The 21,023-nt window shown below is 37.2% G+C and overlaps 3 protein-coding genes across 3 annotated transcripts; 2 read left to right on the top strand and 1 right to left on the bottom strand.

Moving 5' to 3' along the window:
• The first annotated feature begins 3,965 nt into the window (after positions 1 to 3,965).
• On the top strand, positions 3,966 to 4,759 carry LOC139842325 (uncharacterized). Its single transcript, XM_071832475.1, has 2 exons — positions 3,966 to 4,632; positions 4,746 to 4,759. The coding sequence occupies exons 1-2, from the start codon at positions 3,966 to 3,968 to the stop codon at positions 4,757 to 4,759; spliced, it is 681 nt and encodes a 226-aa protein (XP_071688576.1).
• Positions 4,760 to 10,948: 6,189 nt separating this feature from the next.
• Positions 10,949 to 11,888, bottom strand: LOC139904419 (uncharacterized). Its single transcript, XM_071886355.1, has 2 exons — positions 11,796 to 11,888; positions 10,949 to 11,500 (listed from the first exon to the last, which is right to left on the bottom strand). Exons 1-2 carry the CDS (start codon positions 11,859 to 11,861, stop codon positions 11,015 to 11,017), a joined length of 552 nt encoding a protein of 183 aa, XP_071742456.1. The 5' UTR covers positions 11,862 to 11,888; the 3' UTR covers positions 10,949 to 11,014.
• A 5,866-nt stretch (positions 11,889 to 17,754) lies between these two features.
• On the top strand, positions 17,755 to 20,717 carry LOC139844549 (ACT domain-containing protein ACR4-like). Its single transcript, XM_071834771.1, has 7 exons — positions 17,755 to 17,916; positions 18,096 to 18,141; positions 18,252 to 18,366; positions 18,480 to 18,547; positions 18,717 to 19,316; positions 19,480 to 19,584; positions 20,188 to 20,717. Exons 1-7 carry the CDS (start codon positions 17,843 to 17,845, stop codon positions 20,548 to 20,550), a joined length of 1,371 nt encoding a protein of 456 aa, XP_071690872.1. The 5' UTR covers positions 17,755 to 17,842; the 3' UTR covers positions 20,551 to 20,717.
• The last annotated feature ends 306 nt before the right edge of the window (positions 20,718 to 21,023 follow it).

Raw genomic sequence — 21,023 nt, 5'->3', positions numbered from 1 at the left:
AATACATTCAACGTATGTTATCTTCGTAAGTGTAAAGTCGATGATGAAACACAACTTCTTCCTTTAGAAGATTTAAGGTTCGATTTGAATAAGAAATTGGTGGAAGAGCCGGTCCATGTGGCTGACCAAAAGGTGACTAAGCTGAGAAAGAAAGAGATTCTGATGGTGTTGATTGAGTGGAAACACAGTTTGGGTTCTAACATTACGCGAGAGACAGAAGAGTTGATGAGAAATCGCTACCCTCGTTTGTTTGACCAAGACCAGATTTCGAGGACGGAATCTTCTTAAGGGGGGTAGATTTGTAACAGACTGAAACCCGGGCTAGTTATAAGTTGCCTATTTTGCCCTTAGAGTTTGTGCTTAGTCTTAAATGCTTTTATTTTAATTATTTTATTAGTGTTTTATTATAATTGTGTTGTGACCAGTTTGTGACAAGGGTCCCAGAACAGGTTGGTTTATTTAATTTGGATTCCGTTAGGACCGCCTAAGGAGATACGAAAGGTTATCAGATAAGATAACTGGTAAATACCCGTGTGTGATGGGGTATGGGTTTTTAACCCTTTTAAGTGTATAGTACAGCTCATTTCCTTTTTCTTCTTGAAAATTCTACACACACACCCGTACCTAAACTTCATCCTCTTCACAAACCCTAATTGATCTAAACTTGAAATTGGATTAAGAGACTTTAGAAACTGATTTCTAGCATCATTGTGAGCATCATCTCAGGTTTGTCTTGTTGAATCCATGCTTTGATTGTTAGAAATTGGGGTTTTATGTTCTTGAGTTAAAAAGTGTGATTTTGGGTTTGATTCTTGCTTAAATGTGTTGGTTACGCTTAACTGATGTTAGAAATAGGTTGTATATATGTTTAGTAACTTTCTTGTGCTTAAAATTTGGTCAAAAATACTTAGAAATTGAGTTTTTTGGGGAAAAATCACAAAATCAGCGAACTTGTTCGAAACCCAGTTTACTACAGTACCGAGTTGCTACAGTGTCACTATTTGCTACAGTACCGGGTTGCTACAGTGTCACTATTTGCTACAGTACCCGAGTTGCTACAGTGTCACTATTTGCTACAGTGCCCGAGTTTATACAATGTCACTATTTGCTACAGTACCCCCTATTGCTACAGTACCGAGTTGCTACAGTGCCACTATTGCTACAGTACCTTTTATGAAATTGAAACGGGCGTAACTTTCAAAACGTAACTCCGTTTTTGATGAATAAACTATCGTTAGAATCGTAATAAAGAATACTTTTCAATGGTAAACTTTTAAGAAACTAGATTAAACTGTTTTTTGGTCGGAAAAGGAGTTTTAGTGTGTATGTCGTGTTTTGCACGCACCTGTATGCCATTATTGAATGGAGTCATGATGTAGACTCATAAAATTATGAATATATGGTGTTATGACCTAGTTAATTGTATTAAATGATTATATTATTTATTGGATATGTATATTAACTTTGTTTGTGTTGTTCTCAGGTTATAAGGACAAGGAGGAAGCTCAGAAATAATAACTGAGCAGTTACTGGTAATTGGTGAGTGGGTCTATCTCAGGATAGAGTTTAAGTAGCATATCATACTGCTGTGGTTGACTCTTTTACCATGCATAGTGTAGAAATTTCCATGTTAGAATAATATAGTATGCCTGATGTTGTATGTGAATTATCTGTACACTGTGTGAATGGCACCAGTCGGGCCTAGGGAGACTCGGGACTCGAGACCGTGCCTGGGAGAGGTTAGAGTCTGTATGAGGTCAACTGTGCCATGGGGAGGTTGGGTCCATAGGCTACTGATTGTGGAGTATAGTGTGAACGATGCACCCCCTGCATCTGGATAATTATACTGTGAATTGAGTAGCAGGGACTATCGGTAGACTCAAGTTCGATCAGCTAGGAGTCGTGTGCTCGTACAAGCCACCGATCCTCGTATTATCTTATTGTATGCTAGTTGGTAGTTAGCATATGTTGTTGTTAGTATATAGCTTGTGTGTGGCTTAAGCTATATCTGTTAGATAGATTCCATTCACTTAGCGGTGCGCTAATCCCCCACATATTCTCCCCTTGCAGGTTTAGGTACTGCTAGTCGGGATGGGTGCTGATGCAGAAGACATGTTTGACAACCCTACTCTGATGTGGACTTTTGTTTAAATCATGTTTTGTAATAACGTAACACCGTTGTGTAAACCTAAACTTAATTACTCAGATTAATGTAATGACGTGACCTATACTGTGTTTATTAATAAAGTCTTCTGCTGTGTTTAAAAAAATAAAATAAAATTGTCAGTGTTACAATTATCCTTCAATCTCAAGCACCGAAGCTGTTGAATTGGAATCCTCTTTCTCAATTGATGAAATTTATGAAGCAGTAAAGGAGTGTGGTAGTAATAAGGCACCGGGTCCAGACGGTTTTAACCTACGTTTTTATAAGGTATTTTGGGATATTATTAAGGGCGATCTTTGCAATGCGATCAATTGGTTTTGGGAGAATGAGGATATTTCGAGAGGTTGTAATGCGTCTTTTGTAACCCTTGTTCCTAAGAAATTAGTGACTTTGGGATTGGGGGATTACCGGCCTACAAGTCTAATAGGTAGCTATTATAAAATCGTGGCAAAGATACTATCGAATAGACTTAGGAAGGTTCTACCCAATCTGGTTGGCTCGGAACAAAGTACGTTCTTAAAAGATAGGTACATTTTAGATGGCATTTTAATCGCTAACGAAACAGTTGATTTCCTCAATGTTAACCGCAAGCAAGGTATTATTTTCAAAGTCGACTTTGAAAAAGCGTTTGATAGCTTAAATTGGTGTTTCCTTTTCGAGGTTATGAAGTGTATGGGGTTCGGGGCGAAATGGATTAATTGGATTGGTGCCTGTCTAAAATCGGCTTCTATCTCCGTGTTGGTTAACGACTCCCCCACTAAAGAATTCTCTTTAGGGAGAGGCATTCGCCAAGGCGATCCTCTTTCCCCCTTTCTTTTTATTTTGGCGGTGGAAGGGCTTAACATTTTAACAAAAGCTGCAATCGAGAAAGGTTTATTTAAAGGGGTGGAAGTGGGGCATGATAAAGTTCTTGTTTCGCACCTCCAATTCGCGGACGACACGATTTTCTTTGGGGAGTGGGGAAGATTGAATGCCCTAAATCTCCGGAACATTCTAAAATGTTTTGAACTATCTTCCGGTCTAAAAGTCAATTTTCAAAAAAGTTGTCTTTATGGTGTCGGGGTTAATTTCGATGAAGTTACTCGGGTAGCAAATCATATTGGGTGCCAAGTAGGCAAATTTCCTTTCGTATACTTAGGGTTGCCAATTGGGAATAAAGGATTGGAACCCGGTTATCGAGAAATTCAAAGCTAGACTCTCCGGTTGTAAAATGCGTTCGTTATCTTTCGTAGGAAGATTAGTCCTAATTAAGTCGGTGCTCAATAGCCTCCCGTTGTACTATTTCTCGCTATTTCGTGCTCCTTCGAGTGTAATCAAAATCCTTGAGAGTGTGAGGCGGGTGTTCTTTTGGGGCGGGTCGGGGTCGGGTAAGGTAATAAATTGGGTCAAATGGGATAATGTCATCAACAAATTTGAGAACGGAGGCCTTAACATCGGGTCTCTAAAAATCAAAAATTTAGCTTTATTAGGTAAATGGTGGTGGAGGTTCATAACCGAAACCGAGTCTTTTTGGGTCAAAATAATCAAAATTATTTACGGTTCGTGTGGCGGCTTAATGTCGAGGAGTGTTTCAAACCACTCTTCGTCATCAAGCGTGTGGTGTAATATTATTGCAACAGGTTTGTATTTGGATGATGCTCAAGTGGTGTTTAGCAATTAATTCATAAAGAAAATCGGCATCGAGAACGACACTTCTTTTTGGCATGAGCATTGGATCTGGAATGATAAACTAAGTGTCCTCTATCCAAGACTATACAGACTTGAATCAGAGGCGGATTCTTGTGTTCAGCAGCGAATTCAAATGGGAGCAGAAGGTTTGGAATTTTCGTGGTGCTGGCAAAGACAACCTAAAGGTCGTACAGCTACTGAATTATCGAGTCTGTGCAGGCTACTATCGACAGCATCCCTGGATCATAATTTAAAGGATTCGTGGACTTGGGCTTTTTCGAATAATGGGCTGTTCACTGTCAAATTATTAAATTCCATTATCGATGAGCAAACTATGGATTCGACATCTCAACTAGCCACGTTACGCAATAATTTAATCCCAAAAAAGGTGGAAGTCTTTATTTTGAGAACGCAACACAAACGTCTTCCGGTAAAAACGGAGCTTGACAAACGCGGAATTGACCTCCATAGTGTAAGATGTCCCGTATGTGATGATGATCTCGAATCTCTCGAGCATGCTCTCATCACCTGCAAGTATGCTTCGGAAATTTGGGATCGAATTCACAAATGGTGGTCTATTCGTAACACGGGTCCTTATACCCTTGTGGATCTCACTAGTAACAATTGTCCGGTTCCGAGCTCCTCTCCTGATGTGTGGCAGGCTTTAAAATGGATAGGATTGTATTGCATTTGGAAAAACCGAAATCATAAGGTGTTCAAAGGTAAACCTTGGAATACTCCAATGATTTTCAACGAGATACAATCGTTATCCTATTTGTGGATTGCAAATCGTGTAAGGGGTAAAACCTTCGAATGGCTAACCTGGATCTCGAACCCTTCGCCTTATCTCTTGTAACATAGGTGCTCTTGTTTTTGATGTTTTCATCGTATTACTTTGTATGTTTTGTTTTAGGGTTGCTCGCTTAGCAACATAGGGTAGCTTGTACGTTTTCCTTGTTTGTACTCGTGTATCGTGTCTTGTACCAATTTTCTCGTGATATATAATATCTTGCTTTTCAAAAAAAAAAAAAAAAAATTTGAGATATTGAGATACAAGCAGGAGTTAAATTAGTACATGTGAAACCTTTTATCAAAGTCCACATGTTACCTTTGTTTACTAATTGTTTCTTTTCTAAATAACATAAAAGAGATTTACTGGAAATTCAAATTTATGCTAACAAACAACATAACAACAAACCTCAAATAAACAGTCTCACTTTGGAGTGAAAAAGCATTTTGTTTTTTATCTACTCCCTCCGTTCCAAATCTATAGTCCACTATTTCATTTTGGAATATCTCAAATTAATTGTTCACTTTCATAAATGGATAAAAATAATGTGATAAAAGTCTTTTGTGTCCATATTTTACTCATGTAAGACAAAAAGATAGGTAAAAAGTAAAGTGTAAGACTTGAAAGTAAACAAATAGGTACATGTGACAGATACTTTTTCTTAAACTGTGTGTTTTTGTCTGGTGATAATAGTTTTGGGACGGAGGGAGTAACAAACTTTGTGCAATTATCATTTTGTTGCTAGTTCAGTGGTAATGACTCATACATTTTTGTTGGGAGGTGATACTCACACACTCATTTTTGATCCATACACACTTTTTTGCCATAATACTTACAATTATATCCTTAAATTTACCTAGGAAATTGAACCTGCATAATCATAAGTAAGGGTATATTAGTAAGTTAGTGTGTATGGATCAAAAAGGAGTGTGTGAGTATCACCTCCCATTTTTGTTAGAGGTTGAGAGTTCGATTATCTAGGTGGTAACATTCCACATAATGATATCTCTTGATCTTGAATTCCAACTAAGGTCACATTTCGCACATTGCGTTGCGGGGGCAGCGGAGATGGGGGTTTTACCGACCATGTCCTTGGATTGGTCGGGATTTCCTCCGGGCAGCAATTAGGAACGGGTTATGCAACTGCGAGAGACGATCACGTGGATGGTTTAGTCTTCTATGTGTAATCCCAACTTCTTGTTAAAGGAAAAAAAATGTGTACAAATGGTATACACAAAATAATTACTACTCGGTTATATACATACGCAAATAATATAGGGATTATCACCTAAATACTCGGTTTTTCTACCTTTTTTACTCGTAACCAATAAAAAAAATTAGTTGTGGAGCCCTCGCTTCGCGTCGGGGGCTCCGTTTTGAATGCGAGTTAAAAAAAAAAGTCGTGATCTATTTTGTAAAAAAGAATTTTTTTTCGACATCTAACATTGAAGGGTTGTTCCTTTTGTGAAAGTTGCTTCTTTTAGCGTACGATTTTTTTTTTTTTTTTTAAAGTTAGTTGATCTATTTTGTAAAAAAAGAATATTTTTCGACATCTTTTGGTAGCATTGAAGGGTTGTTCCTTTTATGAAAGTTGCCTCTTTTATCGTTTTGAAAAAAAAAAGTTAGTTGATTTAAAAAAAAAAAAAAATTCGACATCTTTTGGTAACATTGAAGGGTTGGTTCTTTTACGAAAGTTGCTTCTTTTATCGTTGGAGACAAAAAAAAGTGAAATGACGAAAATACCTCTGGTTACTATTGATGAATAGTGCTACAGGGTTTTGTCTATTAGATATATAGATAACTGATAACTTGCCCGCGCAAGGCGTAAGGACGCAAGGTGCCTCTTTGCGACCTTGCTTCCTGGTAGACGCAAGGACGCAAGGTGCCTCTTGCTCCTGCCTCATATCATAATCAATATTTTATTTCAGACATTTCATCAAACACCTTACGTGCAATGGCTCTAAAGAAGACTATATGGAGTTTCAAATAACAAACCAAAATATGCGAAAAGCCTATTGATCGACTAAGATAAATAAGAGTTGTAATATCACTTTCGAATTTGCTACTTTTTTAAGTTTGGTTTATATTATATCAGTTTAAAGTGGGTACATGAATGTAGAGTATTTGGTTTAACTTTGAAATGTGATATCGAGTACACTGAACCAGGGGGTGAGCCCCTCAAGTGTTACTAGTGTATGGTTGCTCTGGACCAAATGTATATGTATGTAGTCTTATCACTTTGCGTTAATGGAACAAAATTGACAATAAAGCCCGTATGGTTCTGGTTGTGAACTATCTCAAAACTGTTTGAATATAATATAGACAAAGAACGAAAACATATTTAGCTGGTCCAATTTCGCTTCGTTCTTGTTCGTTATGTCTATTGTGTTAGAGCCATTACGCGTAAGTTGCACGCAAGGTGTTTGATAAAATGTCTGAAAGATGTCATTAATTATGATATGAGGCAGGAGCAAGAGGCATCTTGCATCCTTGCGTCTCCGGAAAACAAGGTCACAAGAGGCACATTGCGTCCTTGTGTCTACCAGGAAGCAGTGTCGCAAATAAGCATCTTGCACCTTGCGCGGGTAAATTATCAACTTTTTTTGATGGGTTCTAAGTAAAAAAAGAAAGGAAAAAAAGAAGGTATTTAGGTGATAATCGCAATAATGTATAGTTTTACAAGTGTGGTGACCCATACCACTCTTTGTTTTGGGCCTTTTGGCTGCCATTTCCATAAAAATAAATAATAAATAAATGGAATTATCACCAAAATACCCTTTTTTTTAAGCTTGTTGACTGACAGCCCTAAAAAAAAAAGTTTGACAATTTGCCCTCGCAAGGCGCAAGACACCTTGCGTCTTTGCGACCTTGCGTCTTTGCGATCTTGCGACCATGCGACCTTGCGTTACTGACAAACGCAACAAAGAGACTTGCGTCCTTGCGTATTGCGTCTTGCGTCTTGCGACTTGCGCCTTTGCGTCTTGCGTCTTGCGTCTTATCCCGATAAGATTTTCATGATTTCGTGGATAAGATTTTGTACGATTTTTGTACTATTACGGATAACTTTTTCAATTCATATATGGTATTACCAGCTCTATTTTCACTTCATTTCCACCATTTCAACATAAATCATATAATTTCAAGCGTCATTAAGGTAACTTTCTTTGTTTTAAATAATGAGTTTTAGTGATAATGAAACCTTTGTTATTCATATATGTTGTGGTGGTTCTTTTCAATTTATTAATAACTTACCTATGTATTTGCCTCTAGATTGTTTTAGAACACGATTAAAACTCCCAGTTGCTCCCCAAAAACTAATTACTCGAAGAATATTGTTAAAAAATGTTCTTAGAAAAATTAATTTGCCACCTAATGCTCCTGTTTCAATGAGATATGTTGTCGATAATCTTGTTTTTGATATTACTGATGATTATGAAGACTTTCGTGATTTTCTACAACATGCAATATCAAATGCTCCTATTAATATTTACATTGTCGACAAAGTTACAATGCATCAACTCCCAGAAAACTTACAGTCAGTGCAAATCCTACCAATACACAATGTCCATCAAAACCTACCAACACACGATGTCCAATAAAACCTACCAACAAACGAGGAGAGCACAAACCTTCACACACCCAATTTGGAAGAAGCACGACCTGAAGTACCACCTCCAAACACAGAAGAGTTTGATTTCTTCAACTATGGAGTTGAGAACGTATGTAAAATTAAAAAAACAGATCACCCTTTTGAATCAGTTGTCGCGTCTAGTGCTTCGGAGGAAGAAAATGACAGAGAAGATCAAGATGAAGATGAAAATGAAGAAGAGGAAGAAAAAAGGATGTATTCTGGAATATGCCACTTTTATTGAGTGAGCATGACCAAGAGACTGAATCTACGAGCCAAATAACAACTAGTTATAGAGTATCCGATTTGATTAAAGTTCGACAAACTTTTTTAAACAAGGATGATTTTGTAAACCATCTATACACAAAATGTCTTGAAGAAAACTTCCAAATTAAGCCTGTAAAGTCTGACAAATCTCGATTCACTGCTAAATCCATGTTGCCAAATTGTGAGTGGAAATGTAGTGCATACAAAATACGCCACACTGACAACTTCATCGTAAAGAAATTGCATGACGTACACACATGCTCACCCAAATTATGGGAAATAATAAACATGCTTCCAAAAAGGTGTTAGGAAGTATTCTGATGGAATCGTTCAAAGCTGCAAATCGAGACTATAATCCAAAAGATATACGTGATGATGTTGGCAACCGTTTTCGGGTGAGCATTTCTTACAATCAAGCATGGAGAGCCAAGTGTCATGCAATAGAGATGCTTCGTGGCAGTATGGATGACTCGTTCCGAATGCTTCCCATTTATCTTCATAACATTAAGATTCATAACCCAGGAAGCATGACAAATGTGGTGACTGACAATGAAAATAGATTCGTGATGTGTTACATGTCCTTTGGCGCAGTTGTAAGTATCACTCATCCTACAATTGTTTTATCTTAAACTAATAGCAATCTCATTTGATTTGTTTGCGTGCAGATTCGATCATTTGTCCAAAATGTTCGCCCTATTATCATCGTTGATGGTGCACATTTGAAAGCTGGATACTTGGGTACAAATTTAGTCGCTGTTGCAATGGATGCCAATAACGGAATTTTGCCATTGGCTTATGGAATTGGTGAAGGCGAGAGAAACGAGGTTTGGTCATGGTTTTTTGGCAATCTAAGAGATCATTTAGAGAGTTGTGGTATGAGTAATCGTATGTCAGAGATTACCTTTATTTTTGATCGTGCTCCTTCAATAGCACATGGTATTTCAAATGTGTTTCCTGAAGCCTTTCACTCTTTTTGCGCACGTCATCTATTCATGAACATAAAAACGATGTCCAACAAATTCAAATATTTTGAATGGCACTATTGGAAAATGGTTAAGGCTTATCGTTTGTCAGATTTTCAAGATCATGTTAGTGTATTTCAACAAAGATTAAAAGCGTCTCACAAGTATCTAAATGACGTTGGTTTCAACAAATGGTCCAGAAGTCATGCTGGTCATGTTAGGTATGCATACCTTACTAGCAACAGTGTAGAGTCTATTAACGCTCTATCCAAACATGCTCGCAAACTACCAGTTTGCATGTTATTGGAATTTTTTCGCGCTTCTATATAGGATTGGTTTTTCAAACATCACAACAAAGCAGTTAGTCTCACTTCAACGGTTACTCCATATGTTGAACGTAAATTAGGTAAGAGGACGAACAAATCAAGAAGATGGCAAGCATTTCCATCGACAAACAATCTAATAGAGGTGCGTGATGGAAGGAAAAATGGCCTCGTTAATCTAGAAGATAGAACATGTACATGTGGGCAATGGCAATTATCAGGCATACCTTGCGGACATGTATTGGCAGCAGCACGACTCTTCGGAGTGGAAGATGTTACATGTTATGTATCACATTGGTTCTTGTCTCAAACTTATATAAATACATATTCCGAACACATCCTTCCTTTGCCCCATCGATCCGAATGGTCCGATCCAGGGCCCAAGATCTTGAAAATCGTAAAGCCCCCAATTCAAAAGAAAAGAGCACCTGGACGCCCAAAAAGTACCGATCGGATTCCATCTCAAGGTGAAGAAACTGAAAAGAAAGTAAGAACATGTACTCGTTGCAAGCAAGCAGGTCATAACCGAACAACATGTAGCGCTTCTTATGACCTAACCGGTGAATCTACTTCTCAGAGGGTTAAAAAAACAGCCTCAAAATCAAAGTCAAAGTCGAAAGAGAAAGTCGAACCTTCGCAAGCTTATCAGTCTCAATTTTATCAAACGTACGATTTAGACCAGAATTAGGGGACCAGAATTAGTTGCTTGTTTATCAGTCTCAGTTTGTTGTTTATCAGTCTCAGTTTGTTTTTATGTTTATCAGTCTCAGTTAGTTGTTTAAATATGTGTCATAGATTGACCTACATACAGACGCAAGAACGCAAGAAAAATCTTGCGTATGTCATCAAACACACTCAAATACGCAAACAATAACTTGCGTCTGTCTTTAAAAAAGACGCAACTTTTCAAACAATACCTTGCGTATGTCATGAAACATACGCAAGCACGCAAACATCAACTTGCGTATATCTTTTAAAGAGACGCAAGGACGCAAACATAACCTTGCGTAAGTCTTCAAACATACGCAAGAACGCAAACAAAACCTTGCGTAAGCCATTTAAAGAGACGCAAGGATGTAAACAACACCTTGCGTCTGTCAAAAAACCAGAAGCAAGGACGCAAAAAAGGCCTTGCGTCTGTCCCAGATTATTTACATACAAAAATTACATGTTTTACCTAAAAACTGTATAATAATTACATCTACAAGTTAACTAATTAACAACCTTTGGGTCCTCTGGGTCCTCTGGTGGTGGTGGTTCCTGTGTATCAAAGCGTGCACGGAAGAATGTTCTTGCCATTCGAATTCTATAGTCCTTAGCAGCCTTTTTAGGGTCTCCAATGTTGTCAATCTGATCCCAACCAAAAACTATCCTCTCCATATGAAGGCAGACCCAAACACCACAATCACCATGGCCACCACTCTGCATTGGCACATACGGTGCATCCTCGATCATCAACTCTACATCTTCTCTGTTCTCATAATAGTCAACAATTTGTGAGTCCTGCTTCTTGTTAAAGTAATCAATAGCCTTCAAATATAACGGCAAGTTGTCTGATAAGTTTTTGAAGACAGCCTCGAGTTGACCTTTTTTCAAACAACCCTTTAAACTATCATAGACTAATACTCTCTGTTCATCTAAGTTCAAAGTGAGTAGTATAAAATGTTCAGGATCTGAAAAATGTACTGGAATCAAAATCTGCAACAAAAGAAACATAAAAAGTCAATAAGGAAGGACGCAAGGTTGACCTTGCGAGACACGCAAGGACGCAAGGTAGACCTTGCGTCAGGCGCAAGGACGCAAGGTCTACCTTGCGGGTGGACGCATGGACGCAAATTTTACTTTGCGTCCATAATGAAGACGCAAGGTTAATCTTGCGAGGGTCGCAATGACGCAAGAGAGTGTTTGCGAACGGACGCAAGGGCGCAAGATTTGTCTTGCGCCTATTACAGTTTACTCAAAATGTATAGTTTATATAAAAAAAAGGACTAACCTTATCACATTCAGCCCAGGATGGATAAAGGTCATCACTACCATCCCCAAGACCAATCAAATACATATAATCTGGGGGATTGAATTTAATGATCCCCTCTACTTCAGGATTAGATGTATCCCCCTTCTCCTCCTCATTTTGAGTGTCATCATCATAAAAGGACTTGAATTTCTCCAGTTGATTGAGGAAATCCAATGGCATAATCGTCCATCGAGAACTACATGTATAATCTGCAATCGGAAACTGAGGACTCGAGGACATCTGGCTAGCTCGGGGCAGAAACCTCTGCCGAAATCTCAACAGGAAGGTAGCCCGTCCATCAATATGCTATAATCAGATCAAGTTGATTATGAATGTTATAAAGCTAAAAACAAAACAAAACAAAACATGCATAAGTTTATAATTATTAACAAACTTACTATGTTTTCCAAATAACCAGAAAATGCAATTCCCAATAAACGTTTCCAAAACTCAGTATCAAGGAAGAGGAAGGTTTCATTTTGGAAAATGAACATGCAACGCGTATCTTGCTTATTGAGGATTAGTGATTTCAAATCTTTTGTTGGCCCCACATGCTTCCTTTGATCTCTCCATGCATTTGGTGGTGGTGGTTGCATAAGTTCCTTGATCGTTTATAAATTTATCAACCATTGACCAAATTTCCTCCTCACCAACCCAATCCTTTTCCTTCCTTTTTCTCTTCCTTTCCTTTTTCTGAAAAAAAAATTGTAATAAAGACGCAAAGACGCAAGAATTGTCTTGCATCGGTGTAATGCAAACGCAAATACGCAATATAGGTCTTGCGTCCATCAGTGAAGTATACGCAAAGACGCAAGGTAATCCTTGCATCCAACAATGAAGAAGACGCAAAGACGCAAGGTGATCCTTGCGTCATTCACTAACCTCATGCTGGTCTGCTTGTTTTTCTGCTTCATTAACCAATGGCAAATCAACTCCTTGCTCAATCTCCTCAGACACCAGAGCCACGTTCTCATCTTGTTTATCAACAGCTTTTTCAGCCCCCTTTTTAGTAGGCTTTTCAGTTTCCATTGGCAACACATTCTCAGCTTCTTTAGTCCCTTGATGAGAAACTTTCAGCCTTTTTACTCTAGAAGCTACTTCGTCAGACAACTGTATATAATCTATGAGTCAGCAAACATACGCAAGGACGCAAGATATATCTTGCGTATACCAAGACGCAAAACGCAAGGTCTTATAAACATCAGGCGCAAGGACGCAAGGAAAACCTTGCGTCTGGTGAATGTTACAGACATACCTTCTCCAATGGTTTTCTGTAGTCCGGTGTTGTGAAAGGGGAATTTAAAAAATGAGTGGGCCTTCTTTCTCTTTTCTCACGTCTAACAACCCTCGGAAATGTATCATTGTCAGAGAAAGATCGAGGATCCACATATGCATCCTCGTTATCAACATACTATAATGAACAAAACGCAAAAAATAAGAAAAGTAGCCATACGCAAGGTCGCAAGTAAGTCCTTGCGTCTGAGTTAGGGACGCAAGTACAACCTGCGCCTAAATTACAATAAAGACGCAAGGACGCAAGATGGTACTTGCATCTGATATAACATCAGGCGCAAGGACGCAAGTAAAACCTTGCGCCAACATAACAGGCAAGACGCAAGGTCGCAAAAAAAACTTGCGCCTAGTTTACCTGATGTTCCTGGTGTTCCTGTTCTTTCAAACGTTTTTCATGATCATCAAGCTTCTTTTTACAATCATCCAACTCCTTTTCTTGATCATCCACCCTCTTAGTCAACATATTAACCATACGCAACAATTCCTGCAAATTGTTGCCTTTTTGTGTTGGATGAGGGTCCGAGGTCTACTCTGACTCCTCCTGCAATAATTCCTTCAAACTGCCACCCAACTCCTCTTCAACTTGATTATCATCTTGTGTATTTTTCTCGTTTTCAACAACATCTCCTTGAAAGTAAGAGGAACTCTGGATCCACCATTGACAACCTCTCTCTGTCTCAGATGGGTGCAGGGAACGAAAAGGTCTTTTTCTCTTCGGACAATCATCCTGAAATGAAGTTATATTAGTAAAAACAAAAGGACGCAAGGACGCAAAAGTCATTTTGCGTCTAGACGCAAGAACGCAAAGATCATCTTGCGAGTAGACGCAAGGACTCAAGAGTAAACTTGCGACACACGCAAGGACGCAAGCATGATTCTTGCGCCTGTAACAAGTATAACCAAGGGTTCACACGCAAGGACGCAAGGATATCCTTGCGACACACGCAAGGACGCAAGGTGTATCTTGCGTCCTCATGCGACACACAAAACTGCTCTGTTAAAACAGAAACTGCTGTATATACACTATATAAAAAGCTCTTGGAGATATTAACTAACCATTATATGTAGAAGTTTTAGGTAGTCAGACACTGTAAAGGTTTCAGCAGATGAACGCTTCCAAAATAATGCTCTTGGTACTCCATCCTTATCAGTTTTGGTTGCAAAACTCTTAATGGTACGACGGTATGCCTCGAGGATCCAAATCTTAAATGCCCACATAAAACCAGCCAAAGTGTAAGCCTTTCCACCCCCACTCTCTAATTGGCTTTCTCGAACCTCAAAACCTTCGCTCACCGCTGAGTAAGTAGCATCCCAAATACGAGACCCCCATGGGTACGCGTTCACCTTATTGAAATCTTCAACCAACCATAGAAACTGTTTACTAACCACATGTTGCCCCTGCTTCCCCATAAACGCTCTCTCTACGATCAAAATTATAGCTAGTCGAACAATATCATCGTCACTAACCTTGGGAACCTTTACATCACCTTGTTTTTTGATAAGGATGTTTTGTATATCACTAACCAAAATGTTGCTAGCATCGGGACGTTCTGGAAAACAACGTCGTCTAATGGGTGCGGTCTTAGATTCATAATTTCGAGGGATGTAATGTGCCATGTCCGTCCGGCTACCAAACATAAAGCCGGTGACTAAACAAAATTCACGCCGACCAAATCTAATCATAAAATTAGGAGAAAAATGAAACCATATATCTTGTTGCTCTTCAGGGTACTTACTAGCATCTAATTTTGCTGAACGCTCACATTTCCGTTGGAGCATGGCATGTACTAGGCCAGGATCATTACCCGTGTATGAAAGATCTAACCAGGGACCAAAGCATGTACTTCTAAATAATTTTTCTTGTCTCTCAATCAACATTTTCTTGACCTGAGGAATCACGGTCAACATATTCTTCATGGTCAATTTACCTTCCACATAGCCCTGTAAAAGTCAGAAGAACAACAGAAGAAAATCACATAGACGCAAGCAAGCAAGACAGAGATTGCGTACAAGGCCGCAAGGACGCAAGGTTAACCTTGCGTAACAGATGTGCAAGACGCAAGGACGCAAGGTTAACCTTGCGTAACTTATGATCAAGACGCAAGGACGCAAGGGTTACCTTGCGTGCACATGCAAAGGTAAAATTATAGCAAACGTAAGGTCGCAAATATCACCTTGCGTACATTGTGAGGCATACGCAAGGACGCAAGGATTGTCTTGCGTCTACATAGCAACAGAGTTACACAACTTGAATCTAGCAAAAATTCCTGGGTATCGTACGCAATCTCAATAATATACAATCAAAAACACAAAATACAAACAAATTTCGTTGACACATTTTTTCGAACAGTTGGCGTGCAAAGAGTGCAAAAACTTTGTTTTAGCACATAAATCTAAGCACTATGAAGTAGATCGAATAATATAACATAGATCTAAGAAATCTAACCTGTTCTTGAGACATAGTGAACGATGATGGTGATTCGATGATGTTGGTGGCGTAGAAGCTCGCTTGTACTCGGGAAGATCGAAGATGGAAGGATGAAGAAGATCTAGTAACGATGAAGATGTGAGGAGGATGACGTGAGGATGATGATGATGATTTTGCGAGTGATTTGCGAGTGTTTGGATCTTGCGAATGACGAGCAAAAGGGCACCAGAGAGGAGTTTGCGTATGTGTGTGGGAACAGTGAACGCAAACTGATCATTTAACTAGTTCTTTTACTGCTACACGCAAGGTCGCAACGTCGCAACGTCGCAAAGACGCAAGGTCGCAAGGACGCAAGCTGTCTTGCGCCTTGCGAGGGCAAATTGTCAAACTTTTTTTTTTAGGGCTGTCAGTTAACAAGCTTAAAAAAAGGGCATTTTGGTGATAATCCCTAAATAAATTATCAAACTAAATTTATCTATTTATTTATATTATTATTCATCTATCTAATAATTATTATCTAACAATTTAAATAAAAATAATTATTATCTAATAATCATAATAAATGATAAATGATAAATATTGAAAAATTGATACTTTCCTTTTCTTATTATATATGACTACTCTTATCCATGACAGCTGTCATACAATCACGTTGTGTCACATCAGCGTCATTTCAACAACTTCTTCATAACAGTTAATCCATCACACTCCTTAGTATCCATGACGAACTCCATTAAATGGATCCATATAAATTAATTATTTAATACAATGTACCAGTACTCTTTATTCATATTTTATAAATAAATAAAGCAACAACTATGTCTTTAAAAATGGTATGCAACGACATGAAGTACCACGGTGATGTAACGGCGATTAAAATGGAGCTCCCTAGTATCGGCTTCTTCCTTTGGCGTTAGCATTCACGTTCGACGGCGCTACCGTAAAATCCAGTCTTGTCTACTCTGTATAATTTAATATACTACGTATAAATATTAATAGTTTTCCCTAAATTTATCAACACTAAATGCATAAAACTCATTATTAACTATTAACTATATTCATATTAATTAATAATAATAATTATGAACTTTAAATTCAAAGCTAAACATCCTCATATTAACAACAAGGTTAAAATTTTAAATTATACATGGGTTACTTCAATGATGAATCTATGATGAAAACCATCTCTTTATTACTCATATTAAAAAGTTTTTTTTTTTTTTAAAAGCCAGCCAATATATTAAACCAAAACGAAACAGAAGATTACATAACAAAGCCTTTGAGATCAAGGCTAACGAAAAAGAAAAAAAAGAACGAACGAAAAAAAGAACGAAGCGGAAAATATAAGTTACGGTGAAGTCAAAGCTACGAACTAGATTCTAAAAAGTTAAACACTCGAACTAGACGGGATACAAATTTCTTTTATAAGGTTAATCTTAAATTCAAAGTCTTCCATCCGGAAAAGGTCTATCGTGTTTGGGATATCAACAACATATTAATATAGCTTTATTCCTTGTCATCAAACTACAATTAAATAATACGTATTCTAAAGGATTGAAGAACATTATTATTATTACTAATAACATATTTGTAGGTAAATACATATTTGTCGTATAAAATTGCTTATATAAACTTGCTTATATAAACTTGCTTGATAACACAACAGTTAGTAAAAAAAAAATTAACGACACTATCAGTATCACTCAAAGGGAACTTAACCGCATTCGCGATCATATCACTCATCACACGTTAATTGTTGGCAGTATCAATTAGTTCTCATCCTAACATTCGACTCTTCACCTACACGAACAGGACAAACAGGTCGATCTCTCGAATACCACTTAGACAATACCCCGAAAGTAACAACCCGTAATTCAATACACTTAAATTATTTTTTAACAGTCGTGTATTGTATGGGCTAGATACTTAGGTGTGATATAAAATAAAACCGCATACATTTTTTATTTTTATTTTATATTTTATATTTTATACACGGATAATTTAAAAGACGGAGAGAAAAAAGAGCTCTTCATCTATTTCAGGAGCCAGCACAAAGGTAAATTAAATACACACACGACACTTTCATTCCCCACCTCTTTTTTATTTCTATTTTTAATTATTTATTTATCAAATAAAATAAAATAAATTGTTCGGAATCCCCCCCATATATACATAGACACATCACACACACGAAAAAAAAAAACTTTCAAGATTCACCAGAAACGAATCTCAAATCTAGAATTTCATAATAAAGCTTCAAATTTGTACGTGGGAATTTTATAAATCTTCTAAAAGATTGAAGAAAATGCATTATTGGTCTCCTTCATTAGATGTTGATCATGAATTCGAGAAGCTTGTTAATCGTATGCATCCACCCAGGTAAATTTGCTTTTAATTTTCTTGATTTCTACAATTTTGTTGCTAATTAACCCAAATTTTAATGAATTTGATTATTCCACTAAATTGTTGTTGAATTTGCATTAAAATTAATCCTTTTTAATAGTGGATTAACTGTTTATTGATGAATTTTGTATATTTGCTTTTATTTTTTGATTTAGGGTTACGGTTGATCATGTCACTGATAAAAAATCAACTCTTATTAAGGTATGTTGAAATGTCACCAACTGGGTATTTATTAATTAAATTAGTTTTATAGAAAAATAATAATAATTCAGTATTTGATTAAATTAATTTAATATAATTTTTGTGTGCAGGTTGATAGTGCTAATAAACGAGGAAGTTTATTAGAAGTGGTTCAGGTCTTAACTGATTTAAATTTGTCGATTAAACGGGCTTACATTTCTTCTGATGGTGGATGGTTCATGGATGGTATAATTTAATTTTAGTTGTAATAAAAATTAAAAATAAATATTAGTCAACATTTTTTTTTTTATATTAATTTTGTAACTATTAATTTGATTGATTTTTTCTGCCAATTACAGTGTTTCATGTTACTGATCAATTTGGGAATAAACTATCTGAAGATAATGTTGCAGATCGCATCCAGCAGGTATGTATTTAGTAAGGTTAACACGAAATGTTATTAGGTAATTTTGTTTTCTATTTTTTTACAATTACTGTAGTGTTTTTCTGTGGCTGGTATGAAACTGATTATATATTTATTTATTTATTTTTTATTTATTTATTGTGGTTCACTGACCCTTAGTGATGGGTTGCAGTCACTTGGACCACGCGGGTGTAGCTTTCGGTCTCTGAGAGGTTCAGTAGGGGTTCAATACGCGTCAGAAAACACCACAATCGAGCTGACTGGGCGTGACCGACCCGGCTTACTATCTGAGGTTTTTGCGGTTCTTACGGACCTGAAATGCAACGTGGTTGCATCCGAAATATGGACCCACAATTCAAGAATGGCGTCAATAGTCTACATCACTGATGACAAAACGGGCCTACCAATCAACGACCCTGAGCGACTCGCTAAAATAAAACAGCTTCTACTTTACGTTCTTAAAGGTGATCTAGATAGACGTGGTGCACAAACCGCTGTTTCTGTGGGGTCCACTCATACACAAAGGCGGTTACATCAGTTGATGTATGCAGATCGTGATTATGACACCGATGAGTTTAATAGTTCTGAGGGTTCTAGTAGCCAGAAACCGCGTGTGACTGTAGAGAATTGTATTGAAAAGGAGTACACTGTGGTGAATTTGAGGTGTACTGATCGACCGAAATTGCTTTTTGATACGGTTTGCACGTTAACAGATATGCAATACGTCGTTTTTCATGCTACCATTATTGCTGAAGGCACCGAGGCTTTTCAGGTAGAGTGTTGTAACGCGTTTTCAAAGAGTGTTGAAACATGTGATATATCGTATATAATGTTGACATAAGCGCTTGCATCACTAAATCTATAATAAAATAAAATCTTGTATTATTTACTTTGCAATAATGTCTTACTTGTGATGATCATTTACTTATTTTTAGGAATTTTTCATTCGACATATGGACGGATACCCAATTAGTTCTGAAGCGGAGAGACAACGAGTAATACATTGTTTGGAGGCAGCTATCAAACGACGAGTATCTGAGGTATGAAACCCAAATTGTCTTACTTATGAGCGGGTCAATTAGGTTAACTTTTATCGATAACGGTTAAATTTTAAGAAAGATAGCTTAAAAAGAAGGAATTTTCTAATGACAGACCTTAGGGCTGTCGTTAAAGAATTTAGACACAAATGTTTTGCTTGTACAATATTGATGACCACCTATTTCATGCAAAAAACTATCCTTAATCAATCAATTGTACTACTATTTATGCATAAATTTGTTTCTTAATGATAATCTTAAGGGTTGTTGTTAGAAAACTCCTAAAAAGAAATATGTTAAATGAAACGGGTCAAATACGTCGAAAGTAGATATATAAAATCGTCTAAATCTAAATCATAGTGGAAACAATTCGGGGTATCATATATTACGCATTAATTATGTACTAAAAGTCGAATAAAAAAGAGTTTCGGGCCAACCTGGCCCGACCCCTTTCATTTTTGACGTGTTTACCCAATGTTGTCAACTTGTTCATTTCGTGACCTCTGTATTTGAAAGAAGGGGTTTTGGGCTGACCTGACCCGACTCGACCCGTTTCATATGGCATTAGTGTTTAACTATTTCTGATAAGTTACATGTGATATGCAGGGGTTGAGACTAGAATTATGTGGTGAAGACAGACTGGGGCTATTATCTGATGTCACTAGGATTTTTAGAGAGAATGGGCTCTCGGTGACTCGAGCTGAAGTGACAACAATAGGATCGAAAGCCGTAAATGCTTTTTACGTGATCGATTCATCGGGCACGCAAGTTAAAGGGGAAACGATTGAGGCAGTTAGAAATGCAATTGGTGAGACTATACTTAATGTGAAGGAGGATGAAATGTTAACAAACAGAAACTCGGCCCGACAACAGACGGGCGGGTTTTCGTTGGGTAATCTGTTTAGGAATCGATCGGAGAAGTTTCTATATAATTTGGGTCTGATTAGATCTTGTTCAGAAGTGGCTTGAGTTAGGTTTAGGAAAGAAGTTAGGTTTGTTAGTTAAAAACAAGTTTCTGTTTTTTATATCCTCAAGTGTAGATTCTTGGTTTTGTGGTCTCATTTGTGTACTTTGAATTGGTGTAAATACAAACATGAATGAATGGCTTTTGACATAAATAAATAAATGAAAATTACAATGAGATAATAATCATTGCCATTGCAATGCAACTTTTTCTAATTATATGAACATCATTTTTTAGTTGTCTTATTTGACAAAGATAACCACCATGTTTTAATTTTTATTTTTATTTTAGACAAAAAATCTAATTTAGTTTGGTAGTGTTGAAAGTTCTACTTTAATTTGGTACATTATTTATTATCATATTATTGTTTTATATGAGATTATTATGTATTTCTAAACATGTGTTTAGAGGCAACTAATGTTTGGTAGGTTTTGTTGAATTGGAGTGTTTGGTGATGTAAACTGTGATGCTCCAAAGA

Source organism: Rutidosis leptorrhynchoides, chromosome 4, assembly GCF_046630445.1.
Source record: "Rutidosis leptorrhynchoides isolate AG116_Rl617_1_P2 chromosome 4, CSIRO_AGI_Rlap_v1, whole genome shotgun sequence".
Taxonomy (NCBI): domain Eukaryota; kingdom Viridiplantae; phylum Streptophyta; class Magnoliopsida; order Asterales; family Asteraceae; genus Rutidosis; species Rutidosis leptorrhynchoides.
The sequence above is the reverse complement of the archived record's forward strand: the minus strand, read 5'-3'. Positions and strand labels throughout refer to the sequence as shown.

Bases quoted from the DNA above. Each gene is read 5' to 3' on its own strand.
- LOC139842325 (XM_071832475.1), top strand. From the start codon at position 3,966: ATGGGAGCAGAAGGTTTGGAATTTTCGTGGTGCTGGCAAAGACAACCT.
- LOC139844549 (XM_071834771.1), top strand. From the start codon at position 17,843: ATGCATTATTGGTCTCCTTCATTAGATGTTGATCATGAATTCGAGAAG. The intron at 17,917-18,095 runs GTAAATTTGCTT...TTTTTGATTTAG, and splicing joins AATCGTATGCATCCACCCAG to GGTTACGGTTGATCATGTCA. The intron at 18,548-18,716 runs GTATGTATTTAG...GATGGGTTGCAG, and splicing joins TTGCAGATCGCATCCAGCAG to TCACTTGGACCACGCGGGTG.
- LOC139904419 (XM_071886355.1), bottom strand. From the start codon at position 11,861: ATGTATTTGATTGGTCTTGGGGATGGTAGTGATGACCTTTATCCATCC. The intron at 11,501-11,795 runs GTTAGTCCTTTT...CTTTTGTTGCAG, and splicing joins CCTGGGCTGAATGTGATAAG to ATTTTGATTCCAGTACATTT.